The sequence below is a fragment of the Ascidiella aspersa genome, chromosome 9 (assembly GCF_963924565.1).
Source record: "Ascidiella aspersa chromosome 9, kaAscAspe10.2, whole genome shotgun sequence".
In the NCBI taxonomy this organism is placed as follows: domain Eukaryota; kingdom Metazoa; phylum Chordata; class Ascidiacea; order Phlebobranchia; family Ascidiidae; genus Ascidiella; species Ascidiella aspersa.
Window position 1 is genome coordinate 76,917 of NC_139455.1, and position 13,892 is coordinate 90,808.

Genomic DNA, 13,892 nt, shown 5'->3' on the forward strand with positions numbered 1-13,892 from the left:
CACCACAAGAGGTCGCAAATGGGTGAGAGGCGTGGTTAGGGCGTGGTCACCACAACAAGTGGGTGAGGGGCGTGGTCACCACAAGTCGCACAAGGGTTAAATGTCCCAGTAGTTTATTAGAAATTGACAAAGTTATTTTAAAAGGAAACAGGTCGTATATTTTTTCTAAAAAATTTCGGCTCCTCAAACTTAATAACAAGAGGGCGAACGTAAAAAAGGTTGGGAACCTCTGTCCTTACCTTTGCAAAAACACATGGTTCTAAATAGTACATCCTTTACAAAGTTATTCCAAGAATCTTTTACCTCGCCAAGACGAGGTTAGCAAATAAAGCAGAGATTTGAGCTCACGACTGAATATGACTCATTTAAAAATAATAAAAAATCTATTTTGTTTCTTTTTAATTTGTTATTGAAAAGCGGATAAAAATATTGCAAAGCGCAATAATGCCGAGGAAACAAAAAAACACCTTTAATTTTTCATTTTATGTTTTCTTGGTCGTATTGTAGTGATTTATGTTGTATTTTGCAGCACTGCATCCAAATAGTTCACCACCCAGCCCGTAAAGTGTTTGGGTTCAACGGAACGTTAACTGTTCATATTGACAACCAGCTGAGAATGACAACATCCATAAGGTGACGAGGTTATCTTATTTTGATTGACTTGGGAATTAGGTAGAGTTTACGACACTGAAGAAACGCATTCTATATATGTCGCGGTACAGTTTTGGGAGCAACACGTTATCAATAACACAAAAGTGAACATAATAAGGGTTGCCACAAAGACTCTTCAAAAATATTTCAATGGCTGGGTCTTACTTTGTTTATTGAAAAGTCTTTTAAAAACCCTGTTTTTCCGAAAGTCCTTCAATAACTAACAGATTGAGCAAGCATTGGCGTATGGTTGTTTCTCGACTCGTTCCCTTCTGAGCCTGCATAGCTCAGTTGGTAGAGCGACGGTCCCGGCTTGACCGGAGGTCGTGAGTTCGAACCTCACCGCAGGCCAGTTGTTTTTCTAGTCTGCTCTGCTTGCATCACAGATCAACAGATTCGGTGAGTCTGCGATGGCTTGCGGTCCTTCAATAGTTTTTAAATTTATTTTATAAAAGTAAAACCTTCAAATTCATTTTTTAATCCCAATTTTTTTTTCAGGTTTCCGAGTCTTTCTTCGACCTTGACCTTGTGTCACGTGGGTTCGTCGGGTCATCGCACCAACGCGGGTATGACGTCATCAGATGGACCTCAACCCAGCCGCAAGTGAGTGACGTAGTAGTGACGTCATTTCGATCGCTCGCTTTGCAGAAAATGCCCCCTAATGGTCCAATCGGTATTAATGATCCAAATTACTTGGGAGCAATGTTTTCTAGGCTGGTATTTCGCTGAATTGCGTCATAGAAAATAATGCGTTGCTTTGAGTCCCAAATCGCACGCTTCGAACAAAATGTACAAGATTTTACAGGAAAATTATTCATTCATTAGAGGGGACTGAGCCCCCCAAGTTTCATCTAGTAGCCCATCATTGCCAGTATAGACTTTCGACTTTAAAATAAAATGGCATTAATGTTACTATTTGTTCGTTGTTCGCATGTAAATCGGTACTTTCCCCTCCAGTGAGAACAATTCTTCGAACGCCGATCGCGTGGTTACCATTGACAACGGTTGCCAGGACGACGTGTGGGGGCAGGCGACCTCGTTGCTAGGGCAACTGGGATCGGTGGTCGTGTTCAATGAAGCGATGAAGGAATCAAACATGACGTGGCTTTATAACGCAGGTTTGTCAGATTGAAAGTTGGCATTTTCTGAACACGAACGGAATGTTTTGGTTTAATATACCTTCACAATAAACCAACTTCGATGAATTTGGGTTCGAAACCCTTAATTTATCGACTGATTCGAGCAGGCTTTATGTGTACAGGGCCGTTATGGTTGATAAAAAAACAACTTCCAGAAGGGCTGAATCACAGTTTTTGTAATATGCACGTATTTGTATGTTTGTTTTACTGATAATTTAATTTCAGTCATTTTTTTGTAAAACAAGAAACCATTTTTGGTGACTGCTGTTTAGTTTAAAACAAACTGCCTTTACGACTGCCCAAATCCCGAGTCCGAAAACTGGTAAGGTCTCAAACTGTAAATTGTAAAGATGGACTAGCATATGGTGGATATTTACCAACCATGTATTGTGTAGGTGGATGAATTGTTATCAGACACCCCTATGAGTAGATTGCCAAATATAAAAAGTAAAGAAGTAAACTAAATGCTGTAGAATCCGACCAAGATTCTGGGCGAAATCAGCATATTTTGCCCGGGGTTGGACCCTATTGTAATGGCTGGAGTTAGGCTAGGGTCGTTTTTAGCCGACTACGCAGGCCTTGTCTAAACAATCAATGCTGTTGTTGACACTAAACCACCCAAACATGTCTAGATGTCAATAATTCGAATTGATTTTCTGCAGGTCTTGATATGTGGAAGTCTAACCGGTCGGGGGACAGCCCCTTCGAGGAAATCCCCTCTTCGAAGATAGTGTTGTACTACGAGGCAAAGGCGTGCTACAAACATGTGTGTAAAGACCTGGCGTGCAATATTCCTCCTAAGGATGGAAGGCTTACTGGCCACAAGATCTACACTTGGGACATCAAGGTTTGTCTACACAATGCTACTTCCACTTGCAACACAGCCACACTCTTGAGGAATGATGTTTTTGGGTTACCATCTTGGTTTAAATCCATAACGGGTTTTGTTTGCGAAGCATTTACTTACAACTGCTATCAGGTTTTGTCGGAGGTTGTTGGTTCGAACCTCACCCCAGGCTAGTCTTTTTTTAAGAAGGAAATTATTATTAAAAATATATTAAAAGGAATTTCTTCCCCCAAAATATTGTAGTTTAAAAATGTAGTAAGTCAGCCTAACTAGGGGTCACCAAACTACGGCCCACGGGTCAGATTTGGTTAATTCTACTGTCCCGCGGCATATTTACATAAATGAGATAAAGTACAGAAATGTTGCGATTTCGAAACTAAATTTTGATAAAGGTTTAAATTGAACCAAAATTGTACGACAGAAAATGTTGTATCCGCCCGCATTTCGTCAACCTGTAAAGTTGTTCGACCATTTTGGTAATAACTTAATGAATCCTGGACCAAGTTAAAGTGTTTAAAAGTGACAGCATTCAAACATGGCTGATTGTCGACCTTGTGCAAATGTGTTCAGGATTCGATAAATTGCATCGGTGGGATGGCGGTCATCACCCCCCTCCTCGAAGTCGTGCACGCGCGTCACATTGTCAAGTCGCCATCTGTCTGTGACGTCACAACAGACAAACACAACGGAAGGTATTTAACCGTTTGTTCGTACTTTTTAATAAACAAGGAGTTGGAATTACGTTTGCTTCTTTAACGATTTCTAGAAAAAAGATTTTTATGAAACGTAAGTATGAATAAAAAAAATAATAGTATTAATAAGAAACTCGTTAAAAACAGTGTATTTCTTGTGGTATGCTGAAAACAAAGAGACCAAACTATCCACAAAAAAAATCTGGCCTTTTGAAAAATCGTTAGTGAAAAAAAAACGTTTATTTTGTTGTTTTTGATGAAAAATACGTTATAAATTATCATATTTTGTGTTTTATTTTAGCTCCACCGAATTTGAGGAAATGTCGCAAGAAAAGAGCGAATCAGGTAATAACAAAAAATAAGTTAGAATCGAGTTTCGAAACCGATTCGATATTATCGGACACTGTAATCTTTAAAGTTGTGCATTCTTCAGTGACGTCCAGTTACCATGGCAACCCGGTGGCCAACTGCTTTGACGTCATCACCAGCTTTCTGACGAGCAGCAACGATTCCGCTAGGTGGCACCACATAAACGCTGACGTCATGATTCGGTGCGCTAGTTTCGCCACTATCGGCGCCCTTCTACAAAAGGTGTGGTCACGTGATTAGTATTGAGATAAACCAGAAATAGTTTCAACTTTAGTTTAAACCAGAAAATATTTTGCCAAAATATGACCGTACGCCTAAAAGTGATTCTTTTTTTTAATTGTTGGCAATTGATTTAAAAATAAAAATAAAACCGTACCACCTTTTATAAGTGAGGGCATATTTCAGTCACATTTCGTATCAAAACATCTTAATAGTCAAAATGATGTTGATTTACTTTTTGGCTTTGCAATTTGTTATTATGCTACATTCCAGTTCCTTGCATATTGTACCTAAAAAATTCCCTAAGAAAGTAAGGATTATAATATAAGTGATACATAATCGCAAAAACTCAATTTCTCCTCAGCTTCCTGTCGTTTTACTCGATCAATTCCTGCTCAAAGCAATCCAGAACCTAGTGAACTCAACCAACCGTGACCACAGCAACGGAACTACCCTCATCACTGACGTTTACCAGTACATTCTATTCGACTTCAGGTTGGCAAACAAATGTTTACTTTTTTACTTAAGTTTTAAATTACACCATCTTATAAAACCTAATTTCAGCAGCATAAAGTTTGTTTTTACCTTACATAATTTTAAACCATGTTTTTATGCTAGTTTGACCATTTTATTAATAATAATTCAAAATTTATGTTTCCTTGCTAGTTTTCATTACTTGTACAAGTTGTTGTTAATCATTCAAAGGCACATTATGCACGAATTGTAATGTAGCTTGAGCAAATCGACATTATCTTATAAAAGCCGCTTCGGTTAATGCGACTGAAATCTATCCAGAGTTTTGTAAGTCAGGATATATTTCAGTCAGATTAACTGAAGATGATACAAGTTTGTATCGAAACTTCTTTTTTGAAATGACGTCGATTTACTCGACTTTTTTGGCTGCGACATTCATATATATTGTTAAAACTTATTGCACTTCGAGATTGACCATTGTTACGAGTGCAAGCTTGACCCTTATTAACCCCTACTTGTTGTGCTGATTTGACCCCGATTAACCCCTCTCCCCCTAGGATCTGGTCACTTACCCACCCGACCGTCCAGTACAGCTTGGTCCAGTATCTTTCCACAATCATCAAGGACAACAAGAAATTGTTCCGATCAACTTTCGGGGTTCAGTACATCCTCGACGTCATAAAGACTTATTACTGGTGAGTTGGTGATAATACTACAGTGGTCGCGTATTCCCACGGGCGTGAGTTCGAAGCTCACTTCAGCAAAACAATTATTAACGCATTGTAGAATTTAATATATATTGATACCATAATTATACGTTCGAAAGTCTTAGTTAGAACGACTGATTTCCATATATGTTGTTTTAAACTATTAAAGCCTCCTAATATTAAATAATGTCACAAACTTTGAAATTGAAACAACTTGTTATATTAGACTGCACAATGTAGGAAAATATTTGGTGACTTATTGCACTCCAACAAGAGAGGCTGCTTATCAATGGGGTAAACTCGAAAATTCCTTAAACCGCTCCCTTTTTGTCGGTGATTCCCCTACTTACCCCCAGCAACGAAAGCATGGGTGAAGACGACGCTCGTATCCTCCGATCTTCGCTGCTCGGCCTCGTCAAGTATTACGTCACTGATGACATCACCGCTGACGAAATGGAAGCCTTGATCAACTTTGTGACGTCATCGAACGCGGAGAACGAGGCGCAGGTTGGTTCTAGTCGAAACGATAAAATATCGGTCGGTACGATATCGGTTGAAAAAATACTTTAAAATTGATTTATACGTATTTCGAGGTTTTGTTAGTTTTACGAGATAGACCACAGGGCACTGGTAGTAAACAATAAAAAATTGTCAGAATAAACACACCGTATGCTCAGAGTTTAAGAATTTATTCAAGTTTATTTTTTAAACAAAAGTTTGAAATGCATTAGTTGCTAAAGTTTCTAAAATATTTCTACAGTTTCATATCCTCACTCCTAATTTTTGTTAAAAGGCTTTGTGTGTGAGTTTTTTAATTGAAATTTGAAATGTTAGGTTTTGGTATAGTTTTTCTATGACAAGTGCTTTATTCTGTACTACAAAAAAACTTTAAATAATTATTGGTTTGTTTTCAGATTTGCGAGATCCTGGACGTGTTGAAGACGTTAATGTTGAGCCAGTGTAGAGAACAACTTTCCAACCTTCTGTGTGAAGCGAGGTTCGCCGGATGCATTTACTCTATGCTCGGAGCACAAGACTTCGCAAACTCCATCAAGGCTTCTGTGTGCGAGGTATTGTTGATAAACATGTAGAAATACTTGGGATTCTGATTTGTTTAGGGTATTTGTTTGGATCTACTAAAACTACAATGCAAAAAGGTGGTTATTTTAACGTCTCATATTTCTACACAATTATCGTCTGTTGGCCCGTTTTTTTGGTTTGTATTCGTTTCTTGTTGTACATTTCAATGAATTTTATTCTGAGCAATCAAATTAAGAACCACCCAGAGTTTACATAAAATGCAAACTTTTCCTTCTAATTATCCTCCAGCTCCACAAATATCGACTCAAACCAATAACCCCTAACGCCCGAGTAGGGATGCCCGATGCTTGACATTGTATTCCGATGTTTTGCGACGCGATCGACTACCAAATGACTCCAGTCCTAAGCACAGACAATCAATAAAGATTAAATTGAAACGTTTTTTTCAGTTTTTTGCCCAAAATTTGCTTTATGGTTACATACCTAGCTACCGGTTGTTGACCTAATGTTGAAATATATATTCATTTAAAGGCGAAATCTCTGCCTTGAACCTCAAATGATTGCAATAATTCCGATCTTAATTTGGTATCGTATCGAGACTGATACCGATAGTGCCAATTGGTATCGGGTATCGGCTCCGATCCGACATATTCCGGACATCCCTAATCCTGAGCGGCAGCCACCTTCAACTGTTAATACTCCATGCATGACCCCGTTTAACCTTTGAACTTTTACCGATGTCTTTCCAGTTGCTCATTCTTCTCTTTAAGTCGTCACGCATGGTCGAGAAGCACAAATCATTGTTGCGTAACAATGGGATTGGTTTCCATGGCATTATGTGGCAACTGAAGGACGTTCATTTGCACTCTGACCTCTGTCAGTTCATTCTTGACATCATACAGCTAATAGGTGAGCAAAGATGTTCTGATAAGTGTAGCTCGCAACAAAAGCTGTTTGTTGTTGTATAATATTATGGATTGCGACAGTGTTGTCTTGTGTTGATTCAGATTGTGACAATGCTGTGTTGTGTTGATTCAGATTGCGACAATGTTGTGTTGTGTTGATTCATATTGTGACAATCTTCTGTTGTGTTGATGATTCAGATTTCCACAATTTTGTGTTAATTTAGATTGCGACAATGTTGTGTTGTGTTGAGTTAGATTGCGACAATGCTGTGTTGTTGATTCAGATTGTGACAATGTTGTGTTGATTTAGATTGCGACAATGTTGTGTTGTTGATTCAAATTGTGACAATGTTGTGTTGATTTAGATTGCGACAATATTGTGTTGTTTTGATTTAGATTGCGACAATGTTGTGTTGTGTTGATTCAGATTGCGACAATGTTGTGTTGTTTATTCAGATTGTGACAATGTTGTGTTGAATTAGATTGCGACAATGTTGTGTTGTGATGATTCAGATTGCGACAATCTTGTGTTGATGATTCAGATTGTGACAATGTTGTGTTGTGTTGATTTAGATTGCGGCAATGTTGTGTTGTGTTGATTCAGATTGCGACAATGTGGTGTTGTTGATTCAGATTGTGACAATGTTGTGTTGAATTAGATTGCGACAATGTTGTGTTGATGATTCAGATTGCGACAATGTTGTGTTGTGTTGATTTAGATTGCGACAAAGTTGTGTTGTTGATTCAAATTGTGACAATGTTGCGTTAATTTAGATTGTCACAATGTTGTGTTGTGTTGATTCAGATTGTCACAATGTTGTGTTGTTTTGATTTAGATTGTGACAATGTTGTGTTGATTTAGATTGCGACAATGTTGTGTTGTGTTGATTCAGATTGCGACAATGTTGTGTTGATTCAGATTGTAACAATGTTGTGTTGAATTAGATTGCCACGGTGTTGTGTTGTGTTGATTCAGATTGTCACAATGTTGTGTTGATTTAGATTGCGACAATGTTGTGTGGTGTTGATTTAGATTGCGACAATGTTGTCTTGTGTTGATTTAGATTGCGACAATGTTGTGTTGATTCAGATTGTGACAATGTTGTGTTGAATTAGATTGCCACAATGCTGTGTTGTGTTGATTTAAATTGCGGTAATGTGTTGATTCAGATTGCGACAATGTTGTGTTGTGTTGATTCAGATTGTGACAATGTTGTTTGTGTTGATTTAGATTGCGACAATGTTGTGTTGTGTTGATTTAGATTGCGACAATGTTGTGTTGTTGATTCAAATTATGACAATGTTGTGTTGTTTAGATTGCGACCTTGTTGTGTTGTGGTGATTTAGATTGCGACAATGTTGTGTTGTGTTGATTCGGATTGCGACAATGTTGTATTGTTGATTCAGATTGTGACAATGTTGTGTTGATTTAGATTGCGACAATGTTGTGTTGATTTAGATTGCAACAATGTTGTGTTGTTGATTCAGATTGCGACAATGTTGTGTTGTTGATTCAGATTGCGACAATGTTGTGTTGTTGATTTAGATTGCGACAATGTTGTGTTGTGTTGATTTAGATTGCGACAATGTTGTGTTTATTCAGATTGTGACAGCGCCACATTCATCGCTGCCCTTCACGTCATGCACCGAAGTCACGTGAATCTCAAGCGCTCGGCTTGCCAACAGTTCCTCACACTCGCTTATTCAAAAGCTGCTTTTCTACAGGGATGCGTACAACAATATGGTTGGCAGGTAAGGTCGACGAAAACATATTATGACAAGCCACAGCTATGTCTTGCTACATCGGAAGTAAAACGTAACAACCTAGATTGCATGTTCGACGTTACACTAACAGTTTTATTGTTATTATTTAAATGTTTGTTAAAATGCCTTATTTACAGGAAGCTTTGGCGAGGTTATTTATCGATGGATTTTCGCCGCAACATAAGGTAATTACTTTATTCAACTAAATTTAACCCTTTAACCAACCCTTCTGTTCACTTACATTTCTCACTTATAAATGCTCATAGTAACAAAGTGTTACGCTTGGTTTTTCCAGAGGACTGCAAGTCAAACAATGGAACGAACCGAATCCACCATTGAGGCATCTAAGGCTGAAGTTTTGGAAAAAGTCTTGAAAGGTTCGTTAGAAGTAACTCAGTTAATTAAAAGTAAATTCAATTAACTTTAATTTGAATTTGAAGGTAACGTAAACAAAGTTGATTTAATTTTAAAAGTCACCAAACTTTAAAAAGTAAGTTTTCATCTACTTACTCATTTTAAACAACCCCCGATAACAACACTCTCAGATGTCATATCTGTTTAAATTTTACACAGTTCGCGACAAAATAAACTTACATCCCTAGTGCTGGTTAAACTACTTTGTAGGGAAGGTTTTTCTTTATATGTACTGACCACTACGATCCTTGCAGGCAAAACAGCAAACAACAACCGTGTTAGCGCCTCTAGTGAAAGGTAAGAAAACCCAGAATAAAACTCGTTCTATTATCGCGTGTTTTTGTATATATTTAATAAGTTAAGTTTTTATTAATATATTTCTTCCGTTTCTATTGTGTTCTCGTAGTAATCTGTTGTTACAATTTAATTTGGCGTCAAGGTTTCAATTGTGTGATTTGGTTGGGTCACAACTGCAGTAACTTCATATGGTTAGATTTATTGAAATTGGTTATTAGCAAGATTACTCAAAAGCATAAAAAAACTATGAGAGTAACACAAGACATCAGTCATATTAATTAAATTCAAATTTATGATATTTGTGCTTTGTTCTCTTACAAATGAGTCAGTTCGTTGGACTTGGTCGCCAAAAGCTTCGCTGTTACTTATCGCTTGGCATTTGTGTTGTGGCGGAAAAAGGTTTAGAAACACTTTTTTAGGGCCACGATGAAATATTTAAAACTATGATAATCACGAAGTTTTAATTTTAATTTTTTTAAGCTGAATTAAATTAGCGTTAGTTTTATTCGCTTTTAAAAAGTTTTCGTTTTTTTGAAGCCCGACTCCCAGCAATGATGACGTCATCACTAATAGTCCCAGCAACGGATCTGCCCTGTTTGACCTTGACACGGTGAGAGAGCGATTTTGCTAATTGTTGGTGGGATTCGAACCCAACCCTCGGAACTTTGTTTCAAAAGGATGAGCAGTTTACTGTGGTGGGATTCGAACGCCAACCCTCCGAAATCTGCTCCCATTTAGGATGAGCAGTTTACTGTGGTGGGATTCGAACCCCTACCCTCGGAACTCTGCTCCCATTTAACCTGTTATATTTAGGATGAGTAGTTTACTGTGGTGGGATTCGAACGCCAACCCTCGGAACTCTGCTTCCATTTAACCTGGTTATATTTAGGATGAGTAGTTTACTGTGGTGGGATTCGAACCCCTACCCTCGGAACTCTGCTCCCATTTAACCTGTTATATTTAGGATGAGTAGTTTACTGTGGTGGGATTCGAACGCCAACCCTCGGAACTCTGCTTCCATTTAACCTGGTTATATTTAAGATGAGCAGTTTACTGTGGTGGGATTCGAACCCCTACCCTCGGAACTTTGCTCCCATTTAACCTGGTTATATTTAGGTTGAGCAGTTTACTGTGGTGGGATTCGAACCCTCACCCTCGGATCTCTGCTCCCATTTAACCTGGTTATATTTAGGATGAGCAGTTTACTGTGGTAGATGCTAGCGAGGCTCGTATGGACGGTGATGCGGTTGATCTTGCGGTGGAAAGCATATTTCTTCTTGTATGGAGGGGAGTTCGGGGATCTTCAAACCAGGATTGGATGGTGAGGAAACTTAATCGGATAAATGTACAATTCACTTCCAACATAGTTTTTACTATGTTTATCGTCATGAATTCAAATCGACTTTTTAATTAGGTTATTATTTCCAGCCGCAAATAACGTCATTAGATTTTCAAAAGCGTCGCCAGATTTATGACATCATTATATCCACTATTACCGTAACTTGTTTAATGACGTCACATTGTTTCCAGAAGCTTCGGAAAATTCACTTAATGACGTCGTTATTCAAATTAATAACGAAAGGTTTATATAATGACGTCATCATATCACGATTTTTTTGAAATGTTATTTAATGGCGTCAGCAACGCCACAAGATTTATTTAATGACGTCATAATATTCCCAGGAGCGTCGCAAGATTTATTTACTGACGTCATAATATTCCAGGAACGTCGTAAAATGTTCGCGGCACTGGATGAGGTCGCTAGAGAGCACCAGTTGATGTTGGACAGGTCAAAGGTCAAGACCCGGGTCCTCGAGGCCTGTCTGGAGGCCGCACTCAGTGACGTCAGAGAGGCGTCGGGCTCCAGTGGTTCCAGTGGGGTCAGCTTCGCCGTGGCAAATGAGAACAGCGAGAAGTTGATGCAGTTTATTTTCGGCTTTCTGAGGGGAGAAGCGGAGGGGAATCCCCAGTTGTGGACAGAAACTGTGAGTTTCTAGATTTTATTTTTTTACAGTTTTGTCGCCGTCTCTGTTTGTTTTTTATCTTTTGCCTAAAGTTTGGAATTTAAAATGCGATTAGGATTTAGTAAAATAATGCTCATTTGCTCTAATGATTGTGTGTGGGTCCTAAATGTTGCAGAACCTATTGATTTACTTCAAACTAATGGAAAAAGTGATTTGAAGTAGTTAACATTCAAAACGTTTACAAAACACATTTTTTTATGTGCGCTTTTATATTTTACCACGTATTTCAACAACCTTCATCCATTATGACGTGGACAATGTACATTGTTTAAACTCGAACGTTGAAACAATGCGAGATTTTTCGACCTACTTGTCCAGCTAATGGAGAACGTGTTCGCGTTGTATGACGCTCTGCTTGTATGGGAACACCGTTCCGACACCTCGCACGGCAACGAGTGGGGGGAGCTGGCCCGCATCGGGATCAACCTGCTCCTCGGTTGCCTGGCAACCAGCAAGCTCGAGATGGTTGCTATGACGTCAGCTAAGCTGCACAACCTGCTCCACTCGCGTGAACCTTCGTGCACAGGAGAGGTGTGCTATGTGCTGGAAGCTCTGCACGGATTCGTCATACAAAGCGTCAAAGGTCCGTGCATTAACTTGGTTTATATTGTGGTTTATGTAGATGATAGCTGAGCTGATGCAAAGTATTTGTTAGTTTTTTGCCTCTCGCTATTGCTCCATTTCTCGCTTTTGCGCGCGCATAATGGCGCGACGCATCGCATACGCACACTCACTTAATTAGGCGTGGTAGTGCGCGCCTCTCACGTAAAGAATGCAACTAGCTTCTAGCCTTTGGGGCCAATTTAGTTGATATATAAAGCCTTTGTTTTGCGGTGCTTGGTGCAGTCACCACCAGCATCATTACTGAAGACACTATACACGCCAGACATCAAACTTTGAAAACCTGCACCGATTTCTCTACTGTTTTGATTTGTACCGTGCGAAAATTGTACGTTCGCTATTGTCCTTGTAGACGCAAGCAATAATAGAAAGAAGTGTTGAGTATTGCAAAGCTTGATTTCTACAAAAGTTTTCAAAGTCTCCCGTCTTACAGCTGGTGAGGTTGTCCCGTTGCACCGAAGTGCATCGTACGAAGTACCGTCGCTCGGCAATAAGTGCCCGCGACTCCTGTTGTCCCGTTGCACCGAAGTGCAGCGTACGAAGTACCGTCGCTCGGCAATAAGTGCCCGCGACTCCTGTTATCCCGTTGCACCGAAGTGCAGCGTACGAAGTACCGTCGCTCGGCAAGAAGTGCCAGCGGCTCCTGTTGTCCCGTTGCACCGAAGTGCATCGTACGAAATACCGTCGCTCGGCAATAAGTGCCCGCGACTCCTGTTGTCCCGTTGCACCGAAGTGCAGCGTACGAAGTACCGTCGCTCGGCAATAAGTGCCCGCGACTCCTGTTGTCCCGTTGCACCGAAGTGCAGCGTACGAAGTACCGTCGCTCGGCAATCAGTGCCTGCGACACCTGTTGTCCCGTTGCACCGAAGTGCAGCATCAGTGCTTTCGACACGCTCAAAGTTCAGCACGTTGTGCCGTTCGCGCTCTTTGTTTCCGTTGTAGTAAAGCACAACGTCCGTCGTCTTGTGTCACCACGCGTCGTGCCTGCAGGGCTCTGCTGAATTTCCTGCAGCATTAAGTTTTTCATTGCCCGCTCTGACCCGAGGCTTCTCCATTGTTACCTGAAGTACAGCACATTGCGCATACACCATGGATCCCATCATTGTCGCATGGCAAGCGCTAAACCGATTGTACGTAGACGTCGAAAGTGAGATGAAGCAAGCCGAAGGTCGCCCTACAGTCATCTCGTTGTTACCGGATGTCAACGCCCAATACCTTCACCTTATGTCTCTATGTGGCAATATCCTCGACAACCAAGTCGTGCCAGGATCCAGCTCTACGAAAGCACAGTGTATTATTGGCTACACTGAATTTCAAAAGCGCGTGCAAGAGTGGCTTGACCTCGTGAGAAGTTCTTCCGCCGGCCCATTGCATACGCCGCTGCCTGACAGCCCCGCTGATGATGCAGCTCGTCGTTCAGTCCGAGGAAGCATCACAACAAGAGCATCGTCGAGGCAAAGCAGCACTCGACAGCGGGAGAGCCGAAAAAGGTTGGAAATGGCACGCCTTACTAGAGTACACGAAGAGGAACGTCTCGCGTCGCAAAAGCAAGCCGCCGAGAGGCAACTTCAGCGTCAGGTAGAAGAGGCGAAGGAGGAGGCTCAACGTCAGGTAGAAGAGGCCCGGCGTCAGAACGAGGAGGCGAAAAGAGCGGCTGAGCGGAAGACCCAACGTGAACGAGAGGCATTGGAGCTTGAGTTTCAAGAAAGTTTACGCGAGACTCGTCAT

At 40.4% G+C, this 13,892-nt stretch overlaps 1 protein-coding gene across 1 annotated transcript in view; it reads left to right on the forward strand.

The window, feature by feature from the left end:
* Nucleotides 1–13,892, forward strand: part of LOC146131728 (neurobeachin-like protein 1) — a 48,856-nt gene that overhangs the window by 12,748 nt on the left and 22,216 nt on the right. Inside the window, exons 20-39 of the mRNA XM_083397030.1 lie at nucleotides 530–633; nucleotides 1,150–1,254; nucleotides 1,609–1,769; nucleotides 2,453–2,637; nucleotides 3,208–3,329; nucleotides 3,631–3,674; nucleotides 3,763–3,920; nucleotides 4,282–4,412; nucleotides 4,949–5,086; nucleotides 5,455–5,605; nucleotides 6,013–6,168; nucleotides 6,889–7,048; nucleotides 8,648–8,796; nucleotides 8,946–8,993; nucleotides 9,104–9,185; nucleotides 9,477–9,519; nucleotides 10,057–10,129; nucleotides 10,712–10,840; nucleotides 11,244–11,504; nucleotides 11,862–12,126. Of these exons, the coding sequence (XP_083253156.1) occupies nucleotides 530–633; nucleotides 1,150–1,254; nucleotides 1,609–1,769; nucleotides 2,453–2,637; nucleotides 3,208–3,329; nucleotides 3,631–3,674; nucleotides 3,763–3,920; nucleotides 4,282–4,412; nucleotides 4,949–5,086; nucleotides 5,455–5,605; nucleotides 6,013–6,168; nucleotides 6,889–7,048; nucleotides 8,648–8,796; nucleotides 8,946–8,993; nucleotides 9,104–9,185; nucleotides 9,477–9,519; nucleotides 10,057–10,129; nucleotides 10,712–10,840; nucleotides 11,244–11,504; nucleotides 11,862–12,126 (2,665 nt within the window). The remainder of the gene's footprint in view (nucleotides 1–529; nucleotides 634–1,149; nucleotides 1,255–1,608; nucleotides 1,770–2,452; nucleotides 2,638–3,207; nucleotides 3,330–3,630; nucleotides 3,675–3,762; nucleotides 3,921–4,281; nucleotides 4,413–4,948; nucleotides 5,087–5,454; nucleotides 5,606–6,012; nucleotides 6,169–6,888; nucleotides 7,049–8,647; nucleotides 8,797–8,945; nucleotides 8,994–9,103; nucleotides 9,186–9,476; nucleotides 9,520–10,056; nucleotides 10,130–10,711; nucleotides 10,841–11,243; nucleotides 11,505–11,861; nucleotides 12,127–13,892) is intronic.